Source organism: Stegodyphus dumicola, chromosome 5, assembly GCF_044657685.1.
Source record: "Stegodyphus dumicola isolate Sdum_Otavi_A_Nest chromosome 5, ASM4465768v1".
NCBI lineage: Eukaryota > Metazoa > Arthropoda > Arachnida > Araneae > Eresidae > Stegodyphus > Stegodyphus dumicola.
In genome coordinates this window covers 197,904,297-197,921,957 of record NC_140772.1, presented here as the reverse complement: position 1 = coordinate 197,921,957, position 17,661 = coordinate 197,904,297, and the positions used below count along the sequence as shown (strand labels likewise).

The 17,661-nt window shown below is 31.5% G+C and overlaps 1 protein-coding gene across 1 annotated transcript in view; it reads left to right on the top strand.

The window, feature by feature from the left end:
• The window catches only part of LOC118193141 (reversion-inducing cysteine-rich protein with Kazal motifs-like), a 232,762-nt gene extending 216,261 nt beyond the window's left edge, over positions 1–16,501 (top strand). The window contains exons 16-22 of the mRNA XM_035364220.2: positions 1,486–1,567; positions 2,659–2,748; positions 4,014–4,078; positions 4,215–4,342; positions 8,575–8,701; positions 11,549–11,647; positions 13,024–16,501. Coding sequence (XP_035220111.1) covers positions 1,486–1,567; positions 2,659–2,748; positions 4,014–4,078; positions 4,215–4,342; positions 8,575–8,701; positions 11,549–11,647; positions 13,024–13,442 — 1,010 coding nt within the window. The 3' untranslated portion in view covers positions 13,443–16,501. The remainder of the gene's footprint in view (positions 1–1,485; positions 1,568–2,658; positions 2,749–4,013; positions 4,079–4,214; positions 4,343–8,574; positions 8,702–11,548; positions 11,648–13,023) is intronic.
• Positions 16,502–17,661: the final 1,160 nt, after the last annotated feature.

Genomic DNA, 17,661 nt, shown 5'->3' with positions numbered 1-17,661 from the left:
AATTTATCTTTTATTGTTCCTACCACTTGTTGCTGCTGTCAGCATGCAGTTGGATTAGGTTTTGAGCTGTTTTTTTTTACTTTGTAGTTATTCATTATTATAAATACATATATACGTATATATGGGTGCGTGTGACTGTTTTCTAAATGATGACTTGAGGATTTGAAGATACGATATTTTAGGGTGCGTTGGAGAGAGGACACCAATTTTTCTTTAGTTATGGCCCAGATGGATATGTCGCTGGCATACAGATAGGATACGTACTTGACGGATGGAATTTGGAGACCAAAAGTAGTTATAATACATAGGATGCAAAATACGAAAAAAAAAAAAAAAAATACTAACTTAATAGTCCTTTTAATTCCTGATTTTAATTTGCTTACGCCCCCATCGTGTAATCTAAAGTGCGTCACTTGAAAACTAATCAGGATTGTGTCATCTAAATTGCGGCAAGCTCTTGTGCAATCGCAGTCCAAAATTTATACAAAGGATTGAACTCTATGAATACTCTTTCGCTGAAATGCGCAATAACTTTTCTACTTTCTCTTTCCCTGTTAGGGCGTGTTTCCTTGCTTCGATGCACCGTATATTATCTCGAAATGTGATAAATTGTATATAGGATTGTGGAATGCTTGCCGCACCTATAGGTATGCATAAAAGAAAATAAGTGTCTTCAAAAATTATTCACCAAGAAATAAAATTGTATGGGGATTCTATATTTACTTTTGATTCCCAAATTCCATCCGTCTAATATACATCCTGTCATCTATAACCATCTAAAAATAGCTCATTCAATAGAGCTCATTCTGCACAGATGCCAGCAACATCTATAACCATCTAAAAATAATTATGATAAAAATATGACTAAATAATAATTGATGTCTTCTCGCCCACGCATCCACACTGGTTTCTTCAAATCCTCTCAAGTCATCATCTACCCGAAAGTCATCATCTCCGAAATCCCTCCCTGAAGGCCTTCATCTGTGCAGAATGAGCTCTGTCTTAAAGTGCAGTTTATCTACAAAATTTAAGTGTATTAACGCCAAGGATTGAAGCTTTGTTAGGAAGCTAATTTTATTTTATTCTGCATGAATTTGAAACATCGCTCTTGCTGTATTTAATATGAAGTGATCTATTCTATATGAAGTGATTCAAGTGAAAAAAATCGACACTTCGAAAATTAGTCCAGCACAGTGTTTATATTAAAAGGGGTAATTATAGAGTTGAATCCTTTTTTTAAATATTGGGCTGCCATTGGCCAAAAGCTTAGCGCATTGCAGATGACATAAATGCGAATTAGTTTTAAAGTGACGCAGTTTCGATTTCAGGAAGGGAACGTAGCCAAATTAAAATCAAGAATTAAAAGGACTATTACGTTAGTAATTTTCTTTTATATCTTACATATTTATTGTAAGTTTTACATATTTATTGTCCTAAAATATCTTATTGGAAAATTAATAAAGTTTCTTTTCTTTTTATAAAAAGGTTTACCATGCAATTGCCAGGACCACTATGTACCAGTTTGTGGAGCAAATGGGAAAACTTATCCCAGTGCTTGCCTAGCAAGGTATGAATTTCTGTTTTACTTTACGAATTATTCGATAACATTCTTTTAAAATATTTTTTTAGCATGCAACAAAGAATAAATCATTCTTAGCGATCATTATTTCGTTTTAGTGTAACCAAATATTAGTACAGCCAAATTATTTTTTAAATAAATTTAATGCAATACATGTATTTATAACGAATTTATTCTTTTCTTTTAATATATTGAATATAAAACTGAACTGTAATAATTTAAAATATATTAATATGCAGTTATTGGGACTGGATCGGAATTGATTATTTGGTTTTTTGACAAGCATATGGGAACTACTTGGTTGGGTAATAATATGGGTAATGATACTTTTTAGCACATAACTTATGAAACTCAGAATTATTTTCGTATGACCGCTTCAACTAATTCTTTATTTTGGTGGTGTATTTAATTATGGCAAAGCTCACTGGGGCTATCTGCCTAAGGGGAGGGATGCCTTCGTGGAGGACTTTCTAAGGGAAACTGGCTCGTATACACGTTACACATGGGGAAAACCACGAAAACACCCATGAACTAATTCTTTATATAATGTAGAAACAGAAAATGCTTTTGTAATTAAACAGGCATAATGAATTTATATGTTTCTGCAGTTTTTAGCAAAATAACAATTTTCAAGAAAAACAAAAACTAATCAAAATTACAGTTCTTCCTGCGGACAAATTTCTATAATTTTAGGATTATCCTGTCATACAATTTCAATATTCTTCTCCCAGAAACTCTTCTACTTTATTTGATTTTTGAGACAAGGTATGATATTATTGTTATAATTATTGAGCAACGTTATGAGACACTTTAATACTTTAACTAAAAATATTTCTTAAAGTTTTATTAAAAATATTGCTCAGGTAATTAGGAAATATTACACCTTAATAAATTATTTGGTCATATAATTACGCATCTCACGAAAAACACTTTTTTAAAACATTTTAAAATAAATATTGTGTTTATTTTATTTAATCAGTTTAGTCAATTATACTAATGAATTTAATAGAATAAGTCATTATTTATATTTAAAAAAACAGTCTGTAAAATGTAAATTTAGCATATTTCATTGTTTTCAGATGTGTGGGACTCACAGATGATCAATTTGAATTTGGTGCGTGTTACGAGTCCGATCCGTGTAGTCCTAATTCGTGTCATCCATATCACAGGTTAGTATGCTAAGCATTCAGTTATCGTTTCTTAAGTACTATTGTTAAGTAACCCATATTTGTTCACAGTAAAAAAGAATAGAATTAAATTAAACATTTAAATCTTTCATGAAAAATTTTCTTGTTTTTATTAAAATATTTCTAACGATTCTTAATTTTTTATCTTTATCTTTTTTCTTATTTTTTATCTCTATATTTTTATCCTTTTTTTTTTTTCTTTAGTGAAACTCGATGTAATATACATAATCAATGATATTTGTATACATGATACATTACTGTAGACTCATCGACACTCAAAACTGCTCTAGAAAGCACGGCAAAATATTATGAGTTTGCACAAATTAAACTAAAAATATTTTTCATTTTGAAAACGTAAAATCACATTAAAAACATTCTTCATTTCAAAAACTTCAGATTACAGTCCAAGCCATCAGAGGCCATTTTACCATGAAATAAATAAATAAATAATACTTGCTATTACCTACTGATAAAATTAAATCTTAATATTAAACTAAAATAAGACAGAACCCCAAAACAAAATTTTCATATTGATATCTTCAGTTTTTCTCTAGTTGTCTTTTGAATACAAAATACTAGAAATATCAAAATATTAAAAAGTGCATTCGGGTTTAAAAAATATATTACCGTATGATTACCGTTCGTATGAAATTTAAACAACTTTATAGACAGAAATCAACAATTTTCTTCTTGTCGCAAAATGTTACTATTAACAGTACGTATTATTTTTAATGCAGATAGTAAAGTATACAAAAATTAAAATTTTGCAGTGGGCATATTGTATCTAGTACTGCATTATGTTAATTTAAATTTTTTATGTATTATTCTTGTGATGTAAAACAAAGTATACGTCTACAAAATATTATTAAGAAGCAAAACTGCTTTTTAAATCATCTACTGTGTTAGGCTGATGAGCTACGCACGTTTGTAACATGAGAAATAAATGAAAAGTCTTAGGTTTCATCAGTTGGCAACAATTCCTGATTCCTTACTTGTAGCAGACATAAACTGTTAAATGAAAACAATACCATCTCCTGATGTACTGATAAAATGCACAGAAGCATAAGAGAGTCACTGCTTAGTAACTTAATTATTCCAAAAGCAAACACCTGATAATATTTATGACAATATGTCTCATAACTATTTATCATTAGGTAAATAAATGATAATTTTGGTATGAAATAAATGTCTTATATCTGCTATTTTATTTAATTAAGGACGGTATACGTATTTCAATTTTTTTACAGGTGTGTTCCGAAGAAAAGAGTTTGCATAAGTATCAGACATAGGAGTTGCAAGCAATACGATTGTGGTGAGCAAACAAAATAGCTTTCAATCTGTTTCATGATTTTAAATGCAATTTTTGTTCAGTAATTTTGTAATTTATAGAGGTATTCTCAAATTTAGTTGAGAAATTAGAATTAATTTAAATTCTATCTTGGCTTTAGTTAATATGCAGCACAACTGCAATCAACAACCAAAGAGTCCAGTATGTGATACAGACAACGTAGAGCACCCAAACATTTGTTGGATGTTGCAAAGGAGAAAATCACTCGGTTATTATGGAAAATGCATGGTAAGAAGAAAACAATTATAGTTTCCTATTTATTACATTGATCGACAATGATTAAGTTACTGAAAAATATCTAGTGGTTTTCTAGTATTTTGAGGTAGTGATTTCGATTACAAAATCCGAATTTTATCATCAGATTCCACATTTTCATAAAAGAACGTTTATTGAAATTATTGTTCTATTTTAATGTCACTTTGAAACAATTTTTCTGAAGTTTTACTTTGGTTAAACTTGAATTAAATCCTACCTGCCCATCTTGGCTCGTGTCTCAAAATTCTCTTAAATTAAAAGATTTTGCAAATTTAATAGCATGTGGCATAGTTTAAGTTTTTCTCTTTTAACTATAAACAATTGTTTTGCGGTTAAGACTGATTAAATGTAGGTTGCCAGCCTTAACCATAAAATTATTGGAGCTTTCATCACATCACCGCTGTAGTTTACTAAGTATTACTTTCTGTTATGTTCAAGAACGTCTATAATTAGTTAATCGCTGCCCCTTCGTAAGTGCTCTCCAAGTTTGGAGATGCTGTAGCGACCAAGTGTTTAATTTCGAATTTACAACTCCGTTCTGTAAATAATTGAATCTTGGTAACCTGAGCAATAACCTTATCTTTTAATATTGTTTATAAGATAGATATTTATTAATATTTCAACTGTAATCCACTAGAAAGAAATTTTTATTTGAATTGTAATTTGGCTTGTGTTTCTTTAACAGTTAAATAATTGTTAAAAGTGATAATTGTTTAAAATGATTGTGAAGTTAACCCTTAGTTTGAATACTCAGTTTAATTTCTCACTACAGAAGTTATAACCAAGACCATCAACTTCTAGCTGTTTTTTCTCAACTTAAATTACACAATTGTGTTAATATGTATGTGGACAAACTTTCAAAGAAACCAGTTCTGTAGAACGGAGTTAAAAATTCATTTTAAGATTTGATACAAACAAGCAGAGAATCTAAGTCATATAAAATCGTATTTAAAATAAATTTTTATGCTTATATTTATTAAAATTTTATTTTCGGTGTAAAATATATTTTGGGGGCAATTGAAAGTGGGTGATTTTTATTGAAAAAAGAGTTCCTGAAAGCGTCAGATAAGTTAACTGCGCCTGTAAAGAAGACAAATCTGATATCTGTAAGAAACGAAATATTATTTTCTGTAAATTATCATTATATTCATAATTTAATTAATTCATAAATTAATTTTGAGTGTGAAATTTCTAATAATTACAAGGGTATAATCCAATAGCGGCCGGGCCGCAAAATAGCTGAACACAGTTCGGTCTTGGGCTCCAATCCTGATGAACGAGCCTGGCTGCGTGGGCGTTTTCATGGTTTTCGTCATGTGCAACGCGTATATAAGCCACTTTCGCTTAGAAAGTCCTCTTAGGCTATCCCTCCCCTTAGGCAGAGCCCTCGAGTGCTTTGCCATAATCATATAAGCCAAACCAATTAATTATTACATAAATTTTCAATATTTTTAACAATAAATTACTAAACTGTAAAATATTTGTAACAAAAATTTATAATATACTAGTAGTTAATTTACTTACTAAATTAGGTATTCTTACGTATTATCTCGGTCGACCGTGAAAGCTGGCTGCCATCGAAGTATGAAAGCCGATGGAATTCCCGCCAAAGTTGCGCCAATCATTCCTACGAAATTCTGAAAGTACTAAAGCTTTTTTATTACTATTATTATATTATTTAATTAACAATCGGTATTCAAACCGCTACGCTTTTGCGCCTCGTAAAATGGGTTTCATCGATTTCTACTATGTTGCTAGGGCCTCCTATTTTACTGGAAATTCTGTTTAAAATGATAAGGGCACAAACTTCCTGCAGGTAATTGTTCCAGTTTATTATTGTTTTGTCGGTCATACTCAGCTGACGGTATAGTGCCCATCAATACACGCTTTTTTAATGGTAGAGGAAAAAAAAATCTGCTTGCTGTTCTGTAGGTGGCAGGTATCAAATTTAATTCCTTTTTACCTCAAAAGGGACGTTAGCCCTGAATAGGCTATTAGTCTCGAAACGGCATTTTGCGTAGAAACACTTAAATGCGTTGTATCAATTTTCAGATTGTTGCCACCAAATATTATCGCCCCGTGTTATATTTAAAAGAACTAAATAATGAAGAATCTGCATGAATGTATGTGCCACATTTTGAAAAAACAAATGTAGCTAGAGCCATCAAATTTTGAATTACGTAGTCCTCCACCTTAACATATGTCCTGTAAAATTTTGAATTTCGAATATTATATTTCATATTTAATGCCGCCCAGACAGTAAAGGTATTAGTGATTGCCGTACCGAAGGGCCCAAGTTCAAATTCCGGCGAAGGCATGGAATGTAATTTGTCTGTTCCTTCATAGAAGGCACCGGTGGCCTACCTATTAGGTGCCTCCATAATAAAGAAACTACACTTCTGGCTTTAGCAGTGGCAAAGCCTATAAACGTCTAGTGCCCGCCATTTGGGGAGGAGTGGATTCATATTTTGTAAAACTTTGAAATTTTGGTTAACAAACCGAATGATTTCAAAGCTAGCAGCGGCAATACTGTACGGAATAAAACATTTTTATCTCCAGCGCGCGAGACTGTCTATCGGTAAAGATATGCTGTTTCTAAATATTTTGCGATTTTGCTGCTGAATCGAATTTTATGTGACGTAAGTGTCAAGAACGTGACATCTAAATAAAGTAAATTTACTACACAAAGCATTAATAACAAGAAGACACAAAAAAAAAAAAAAAAAAAAAAAAAAGGTTTTGTAAATCCATTTTGGTAAGAAAAGTGAACACTGATATGACAAACTGAGAAGAGACTGAAAACAATAGAAAAATGTATGTCAACTTTTGACGCTGCATCGGCAATTCTAAACGTACACTGCTATGCTGCTTTGAAAACTTTTCGGTACTTTTCCGTTTTGCCAGCGCAATTGATAAAGTCGCCAATAATGGTACAACTGATGCCAAACGGAATATCTTTGCTGGTAACCTTTTACACCTCATTTTGGAAACAAGTCGCAGCCATTTCTTATCAGATTGATTGTCTTTCAATACTGGCATACAATTACATAGAATTTTTACAAGATAGCTAAATTTTATGCCCTAAGATCATTCGCGGTAATTAAGTGAATTAGGATGCAATCAAACCGCTCACCCGAAAGCGAAAATATCGAAAAGGCAAAATCAAGGGTTAAATTCATCAATTCTAATGAGAATACACTAGCGAAGTAAAGCACTGCGGTTTTACATAATTTTTGAGTAAGCTATTTGTACGAAGTGAAATAATTCTTGCATCTAAACTTGTATTCCAAATTAAGATTTAACTTGAAATTAATGTAGATAATTACTGAGAGAATTAAATTTTTGTAACGTAGTTTACGTAAGATGAGATTACTTGGGGTCACATGATATGAACCGGCGAATCAGGATGTTGAACTATGAAAGCATAGTAAATTCTTAAATTAATGTCTTTTTACAAATTTATTGTCTTTATTTATTGTCTTTTACAAAATTTTAAACATATTAAAATGCTTATGCCTTCAGAATAAAAAATTCTTAGACCTAACATTTGTTAATATTTTTTATGTGTATACTGTATGTTGTCGCCAACAAAGTCTGCTTGGCGAGATTTGCGCCGGCGAAACGGACAAGTACCAATTTTTCTAATTTTACTGTTGAATTGTATATAATGTAAGTGCGAATAAAATGATGCTTAATAAGAAAGCTAAAAAGACAAAAAAATAGGTTAGTAGGAGTTAGAGTAACAGCAGACTGGTAGACTGCGAGCTTAGCGAGCGCGTAAAAAACCTTAACAAACCTTTTGGGTGACCGTTAAAATATGAAGCCTTTCAGACTTATTATTATTATTATTATTTTAATGCAAGTAGAAAATATAGTAAAATCAGTTAATTTATACCCTTAGTCATAAAAACAATAAATTATTGAGAATGAATTGGGTTATATCAAACAAAAGCGCAGATGTTATGAGTGTGTTATTACATCATGCATATCCACAACCAGTACTAAATTCCTCTGATTGGCGACAGTTTTACTGCCGACGGGATAATATGTAAGTATCATAAATCATTATTAATAATTTTATAGTAGTTGAAATAATGTCAGCAGATGGAAACTGTAAATTGCAAAAGATATAAAAGCACTAACTTTGGAATTAATGTATTATGTTATAAATTGGTTATGATATCATTTTTTTAAATCATTTTCAGCCTCACTGCAGAGGTAGTGGTTTAGTTTGCGGCCACAACGGAGAGACTTATGCCAGCGAATGTGCTGCATGGGCTGAAAGAGTATCTGTAGATTATATGGGAGCTTGTGCTGCTGTCGGATCCAAATGTAAGTATAGGGAAATTAAAACTATTCAGCATATAAATTTAAAATTATTTTTTAAACACATCGAAGGAGAAAACATATTCGAGGTATTAATTATTTTCCGTTCGTTTATTTCGTGTCCTGGCAAAACAGAAAGCATTGCCACTTAAGGATTGTTGTTATTAATTCAAATGATCGTACTCTTGCAATTTAATGCATTCATCTGTAATGCCCACAAGCCATCGGATATTAAGTCGTCTCATCACGGAGTACATTGCCATTTGTTCAATCAAAAATGTGGTCCTAATAAGCAATTAAAACACAACTTCAAATCTTTAGAACAACCATTTTCATTTATTTTTAACAATAACAATGATTAAGAAAAACTGGTAACCATGGTAACGCTTTGCGACTGAGCAGATAGTCTCGCAGACGATGTGGTAGCATCGTAACACAAATACAAAAATTTTAAAGAACGCAGAAAGAGAGCTCTGTATCAGTTTTCACGGAGATCTCCAAGGTGGACAGATCCAAGAGTCTGCCTCACCTCTTCTCCTACCATCAACCTCTGGAGAAGACTTTTGGCTCAACAGTACTAGTATTTAAAGTAAGCGTGCTGCAAAGAAAGACGCTATAAAATTAAAAACATCCACGCCTACTCCTGAACTCAAACCTAAGTCCAGAACTAGTGCGGTCGACTCCCCAACCGCCGTGCCACTAAGTGGCACATAAGGATAATATTTGTTCACAGTCTCGTACAAAAGCATAGTAAAATAACGGCATAACTACTTCTTGAATAATTGGCTTTTCTTTAATAAATAATTGCACATATCTCCAGGTGGCCTTAATTTGCGGTGAAATGATATGGTAGCAAATTTTTCTACAGTTAGCTTTGCCCTTTTGGACAGCTTATTTGAAATATAAGATTTTATGTTTTGTAATTTTAATTTCTGAAGCACTTCTTGAACTAGTAGGTCTACTGTAACTGTACTGTGAGGTATGATGATGTTTCAGAAAATTGTATTTTTAAATATTTATAACATTTCCAAAATTTTAAAAAGTTTATTTAATTATTCAGTACCACATCCCAGGAAGTTTAGATGAATCTGAATTCCTCGTACACAAAATTCATTTTTAATGTCTTGGATTATAAAATAGAAAGTTAAAAAATTACAGTTTTATTTTTTACTGGCAGCTTCGCTGCCAGCCTTCGTCTGGCTTTCAAATGTACCGGAAAAATGGCTGAAGGGCACCAAACATTAAATTTGAAAACTTCGTAGAATTTTACTCTGCAGAACAACTTCATAAAAAAAGTTATTACGTATAACAAAATTACAATGAAATAAGCAATATCCCTTAATACAAATATTAATTATCCTACTAAATAAATTAACCAACTTCCCTTTGCAAAAACTTCAGAACTCAAATGGTATAAAGGAGGTTAAGAACTTTGTTTCCTAAACCAATCACTCAAAACTTTTCAATATCTTAAAAACAGTGAAATGAGCAATAACATAAAAGAATACAAAAAAAAAAAAAAAAAAAAAAAAAAAAAAAAAAAAATCAGAAAAGCAAAGTACAATTAATGATATTTTATCTTATATTTTCAAGAGAAAAAATTACAATGAACTAAACTATATCCCTTAATACAAATAGTTAGTGCTTTTTGTACGAGACTGTCAACAAATATATTAGTTTTCCTAATAAAAAAAATTAACCAACTTTCCGTTGAAGGAAAAAAAATCGTGCAAAACTTTTCAATATCTTACAAATAGTGAAATAAGCAAAAAATAACATGAAAGAAACTCAAAAAACAAAAAATTCCACGCAGAATTTTACTCTGCAGAACAACTTTATCAAAAAAAAAAAAAAATCGATAAAAATGTACATAAAAAAATGACAATGAAATATGACAATCTCTTAAAAACAGTGACATAAGAAATACGATGGAAAACTGTTGCCAAACTAATATTTATAAAAGAATGAAACTATTCAAAATGATGTGATTTCATCAAAAATCTGTCAACAACAACAAGACAGGAAAATTGTTGCCAAAATCACATTTTTAAAGATGTGAGATGTTAGAAGTGTAGTTGGAAGCTTCATTTAAAAACTTTTTTTAAAATACAAAATATTATCATTTTTCCAAAATTCCTTTTGTAAAAGCAGTAGCAAGGATGAAAGTTTAATGTGTACAAAAATCAAAGAAAAATAAACTGTACATTTTTAAAAATAAACTTTTTTAGAAAAAATCCCGTTGAAAATGTGTTAAGCTCCCTTTGTTAAACAAATTCGTATTGAATCGATTTATTGAAACACGAAATTTATTTTAAGTTCATAAAATAGCTAAGTGCTTGCGTTTCATGACGATGTGAAAATGGAGTGTGTAGAGTAAAATCTCCCTTTCCTATAGCCCATTATGTCTCAAAATGACGCGATTTCGTCACAAAACATAAAATAAAAAAACTTCGAATTCGAATTTCAAAAAATTCGCTTCGAGGTGCACTCGCTCTTGTCTGGATGCACCTATGTAGCAAATTTCGTAGCCGTGGGTTTATTAGCTTACGCGCAGCGGAAACGAAAGAACACACACACAGACAGACTCTTTCTTTTATTATATGTAGAGAAAACAGTATTTCCTATAAGGCATATATGAAACATATAATTATTTCCTATACTACAGAAGCTAAACTTCTGTTTTAGTATTCTAAAGTATATAATTCAGATGATTGGTTCATATTTTAAATGGATTTTAATTTTCCGAAAATTATTTAATAATCAATACTGTCAAATATAAAAAGAATTTAGGATTAATTGCAAAATTATTTGCAAACTAAAACTTGATTTTTATATTTTTATGTTCTTTTTCAGATGGAAAAGATTCTAGGTGTGGTGGAATCAAATGTGCTCCTCTTCCATCTGAACATTGTACCAAAGTTTTTCCTCCTGGAGGCTGCTGTCCAATCTGCGGTAAATAAATTAGGCTATCAAATTAAAATACATTGCTACATCTGTTATCAAGTAAAAGTTACTTTCATATGCAAAACTATGGTATTGCCCCACGGAATAACATTTTAAATTCTTCTTTAACTAACTTCAGACCAACTAGTGGGTACATGTATCAACTTACTTAACAATGGTGGATCATTCTGAGTTCAGTTACCGATGAGTGGTCAGGTTGTATGTGGATTTTTTTTTTTTAGCCCAAAGGGCGTAAGCCCACAAAGATTATTAATTTCGTTTTGGCATTTTGCGTCGATTCACTATAAATGGCGAATTACTTTTTGTTGAAGTGTTGCTACTAAATATTATCGCCTTGTATTATATTTAAAGAAATTAAATAATGAAGAATCTGCATAAATGTATGTAGTATGCTTCTCGCATTGTGATAAAACAATGGTACCTAGAGACATCAAATTTTGAATAACGTAACCCTCCACCGAATGTGGGCATCTGAAAGCCCAAATTTAGAATTTGTTTTATTATCTTTTATCAGACATTAAAGAATTTTTTAGTTAAATAATTAAGAATCTGCATAAATGCATGTATGTTTATTGCATTGTGATAAAACAACGGTATCTAGAGTCATCCAGTTTTGAATGACGTAATCCTACTGCGAATATGGGCATATGAAAGCCCAAATTTGAAATTCGGAATTTGTTTTATTATCGATTTCATATTTTGTAAAACTTTAACGAATGTTTGACTAACAAACTCAAGGATTTCAAAGCGAGAGATGGGGACGTTGTACAGAAAAAAACAATTTAATCTCCAACGCGTGAGACTGTGTATCGGAAATTCTAAAGATATGTTCAATTTAAAATTACTTTGCGATATTGCTCTCGAACTGAATTTTATGGTTTAAGTGCGAAGAATGTGATATTTAATAAACAAAGGTAACACCCAAAATGTTAAAAAAATGCCCCTTTGGGCGTAATTTTAAAACCTTTCGGATTTTCTTTTTTATTATTATTATTTAACCAGAATAACGTGAATGCAAGAAAAATTTCCCATAAAAGTTCTGTGAGAATGAGTCCCTTCTCAAGCAAACCAGAAACCTCTTCTTTTTCTGTAACAATTAATTAACCAATCACTATGTAGCTAATTATATTTTTAATTTAGTTGAGTTTATTAAACTTTTGTTATAAAAAGTGATACTGATTTTTATTTGAAAAATGGGAAACAAAATTATTTTCTTTTGAAGAATTCTTCTATTTTTTTAAAGGAACACTATGTATAATTGATAGTTAATAGCATTGTTTGACTCATTAATCAGGAACAATAAAAATTTTTAAATATTAGTTTTTGGCGTTTAAATATGAATACATTCTTTTTCTTCCTTTCAGGTGCGGCACTTCGATTACTGTACAGTCAAAAATTGTCAGACTGGTCCGTGGAAGCCATTCGAGATGTAGATCCCGTAGTTATTCAGACAATAGCGGAGAAATTACGGGAACACGTGAAGGTGACCGAGTGTGAAGTGTTTGCATACTTGAGTCTGGAATCTGATATTATTGTACTAGTCATAGCTATAACAGACAGTCCCACAAAGCTTCAGGTTGAAGCCTGTGTCCGAGAAGCAGAAAAACTCCAAGCTTTAATTCAGCAGCATAGTCCTACGTTGCTCTCTGAACTTCCTTTGTCTCCTTTCACAACTGCTACTATGATTGATCATGTGTCTGATGGCACTGTTTGTTTATCTTTGAATGTATGCATTCTCTTCCTTCTTTTAGCCTTGAGTTTAATGTTTGGGAGAACAGTGTAAAATTTCCGACTAAATTTGTAAATATGTAAATAAGTGATAAGAGTGTAAATAATATATTTAGAAACTTCCGCTTCTATGAATTTATAGTTTCTTATACATAGTCATGTGCTGCATTGCGATATAAATTATATTGAACGATTGTCTGCGTAGTGTTTTATAGGAAAAAGTGCAATGCGTGTTTATATGACGTTTTTCAATGGTAAGCAATGTACAATGTACAGATAAATATGATGCAATTAAATGCATTTTTTTAATAATTAGAACAGAAATATTTGTAACTGAATCACTTCTGATAAATAAGAATGAATAACGTATTTTCAAAGATGTTCAAAATGGTATATTATTTCTAGAACTTGCTGTTCAGAAGATAAATATATGTATATATAGTATATATACAAGGTGTGACACCAAAAAAAAAAAAAAACTGGTCCAATAAATCATTGTACTTAAAGAATCAGTTCTCCGTGCCATTATCACCTTCAAAGTAGTCCCCTTCAGTATTCACACACTTTCGGTGCTGCCATTGCTGGTAACAGTTCTGGAACGAGATTTTTGGAAGGTCCTTCAGGAGATTCTCCGTTTTTGTCTGAACCTCTTCAACAGTCGTAAAATTGGTTCCCTTTAAGCAAGATTTAATTTTAGGAAATAAAAAAAAGTCGCATGGAGCCAAATCATGTGATTAAGGAGGATGCTCCATCACTAATGTTTTTGCTGGTCAGAAACTGCTCGACACAGATAAGGCCGTGTGAGAGGGCACATTATCCTGGTGCAACAGCCATTCATCACTCCCCAATTGTGGTCTTTTTTTTTCCTAATTTTTTCACGAAGTCTTTTTAGTATTGTGTTGATTAACGGTCTAACCACTGAGAACTCACTCATTCATGACGAACGTGCTGAGGGCCCCCAGAGAGTTAATCATCTTCCACACTGTCTTTCCGTCTAAAAAACCGCTTATGCCGTCCAAACACACGTGCACGAGACAAAGTTTCATCTCCATAAGCCTCGGGTAACATTTGAAATGTTTCCTCCGTGGCTGATTTCTTAAGTTTCACAAGAAACTTGATTCAGAAGTCAAACAACAAAATTCAGCGCCTGGGAATGCAGTTGCACATGTTCACTCAATGAAGCAGTGCTCCCAACTGGCGTGATCAGTTACGTCGAAACTGGCCTCATGGATAGAGGAGGCAAAGAATCTCTAAGAGAGATCTTAGAGATTCTTTGGAGGAGGTGTGTGGCATGATGTTACCAAAACATTTGTTGTCAACTCCACTCTTTTTGAGCTACACACTTAGTCTAGCTTTTTTTTTTTCCCCTGTCTCACCTTGTATATCAGTATATGTAAAATACTGTGTATTTCTGGCAGCTGTATCTCACCTATTAGAAATTTTTGGATTAATAATATTTATACTAGTGTTCAGTCGATTAACATAATATTAATATATGCAGATCAGACGATGTTTATTTATTTATTTATTTACTTTTCAACAGAAAAAAACAACTAGTTCTTCAACTGAAGAATTTTAGACGTTATAAAATTGGGTGTAGAATTAACTCCCGATTAACGGAGTACGACGTCAACAGCCAACTCAAAATCGCGGTGAATGTGAAAATAACTAAGAATATACAAGAAAGAGGAATAACCCATATTATAATTAACAGAAAATTCCAATATTAACAATTTACTTATATTTAATATGGATAATAAGTTCATTTAAATCAAATCAGAATTAGAAGTTCTCTTCCTTTCTCTGTATCTCTTCACTTCACGGTTGCATGTACTTTTTTTTTTTAATTGCTCTTGTATTAAGATAAAAATCAATGTAAAACATAAATTAATAGCGGTGCACTTCATTTGTTATTAAGACTGAACAACTTGTCTTTAACGGATGATTAAATAATTTTTATATATTGAGTATTTTGTACAATTACGCTCCATACTGCTATGAATAAAAACAACTCCTAAAAGGTACTACAGCAGCAATTCTCATTCTTTTTTTCCCCCTTCATACACCCCTTTCACCATTGTTACCCCTTTAATTTCCCAAACTCTAAAAATACATATACATTTATTTCGATTTACTTTAATTTTTATCATATTTTTATAAATTAAACAACAAAAAGGTGTAGAAAATTTTGACAAATGTCAAAACTTGAATAAAAGCAGTTTTTATATTCATAACCTAAAACTATATAATTAATGTAAAAAAATGCTGACTGCGTTCCTTCCCTGAAACTATGGAATACCCCCCCCTGGTGCAGAATCCTTGTGCTGTAGCATCATCTGCTATCCCAGCCGTTAGCCCACATACTGTTCTTTTCCTTTTTATATTTTCTACGGAGCTTTTTGTATTAAAACGTTGGTTTGTAGTCTGCAATTTTTTTAAAAAAAAAAAAAACTTAAAATTTTATTAGAGATGGAGATGTTCAGTGTTTTTAGCCCCATAATATTACTGGTATAAATTTTAATGTTACAAAAACAGAATTAATGGATACTCAGTTTTTGTTGTCATAATTTTGTCCTTTTCACGGATTGGTTTTCGGTCATTCTAATATTAAATAACGCAACGCATTACTTTTAGCTAAATCATTCAAGTGGAACTCGTGTAATTTGCAAAAATGTGTTATAAAATTCATACTGATGATTTTCTGTGCATTGTTAACGGTGACTTACCCAATAAAAATTTATAATGAAATTGTTTCCAGATGATTTGTGATATATTATAATAACTATGAATTATGTGCTGCAATATTAAATTATTTTCAACTGCTTTTATTTCATGTGTCTATCGTAAATGCAGATTTTTTATGAAGAATTTAGGATTATTTAATGATATTTAATACTAATTTTGCTTTTAAATATTGTAACTTGGAACTTAATAGTGTTATGTGTTCTAATTTGCAGTGAACATTATTTGGCATCAAAGTGCACACAACTAAACAGTTAGTAAACGATTGTAAAAGAGAATGTTACATTTAAAAGTTTATACTTAACCTGTAGCATTAAAAATGGCAAAGACAATATAACGGTAGAATAAAGTTTACACAGATATTCAGTTAAAGTTATTTATTGTTCATTAATTTCTTTTGATGTTTAACCAATATGACAAAGCACATGAGGGCTCTCTCTCTCTCTCTGCGTAAGGAAATGGAGAGCGTTCAACGGCAAACTAGCCGACATGTCATATTACACTTAGGGAAAATATCCACGCAGCAGAATCCTTTGCCTGGATTTGTGCTAACCTCGAGGTCTATCAGCGGCCGAGCGGTAAAGTCTCTAAACACTGGTAGTTCGAGCGCCGAGGTTTGAATCCTGCGAACGGGCTGTCTGGCATGGTCGTTTTCATGGTTTCCCCGTGTGTAACGGGTATACTAGTCAGTTTCCCTTAGAAAGTCCTCCACGAAGGCATCCCTTCCCTTAGGTCGATGACCCTCGAGACTTTGCCATAATCACATAAACCAAACGAATGAAGGTCGAACTGTCAGTGTTCAGGAAGCACCAGAGTATGAACATTAAAATTTTTAACCAGAAATGTCTGCAAATTAAAATAATGTATATTAAGTATCATTTAAAAATTATTCATTATGCATCGTATAAAATATTTTATCTATTTTGAAGTCAGAGAATGCAACAAAACTATTATCCCTTTTGCCAATAGCGTGCCATGATGACAGAAAATATAAATTTTCGTTAATTTTAATGAATTAATTCGATCTCCTTGGTTAATTAAATGTCCTTTCTATACAGATTTTGTTGAGATTTTGGTCCTTCTCAAGAAATGATCTGTCTATTTCTAGCGTTTGACGTGTCAAAACCTTATCTTTAACTTATATATATATATATATATATATATATATATATATATATATATATATATATATATAATAATTTATTTCCTAAACAGTATTGATTAATTGATTATATTATCTCCTAAGTTTAATTAAAGTAGAATTATTTTAAAAGTGTGCATCCATACTGGTAAGTTATATTTTGAAAGATGTTTTGAAGTAATTTGAAAGCAAAATGTTAATAATGTTTTAACGGGGACTGGAGTTAAATCATCACGAAGAATAATATTACAATTGCAAAAGTAAAAATTAAAACATGTAATTATTGTCATTGATCGGAAATTAGTTGACTTTTCAAGGGGAACAAACCAACTCCCGTTCAATGATCAATAATTGATAAAAATACGTAAATATGAAAGTGTTTCGTCTTTAC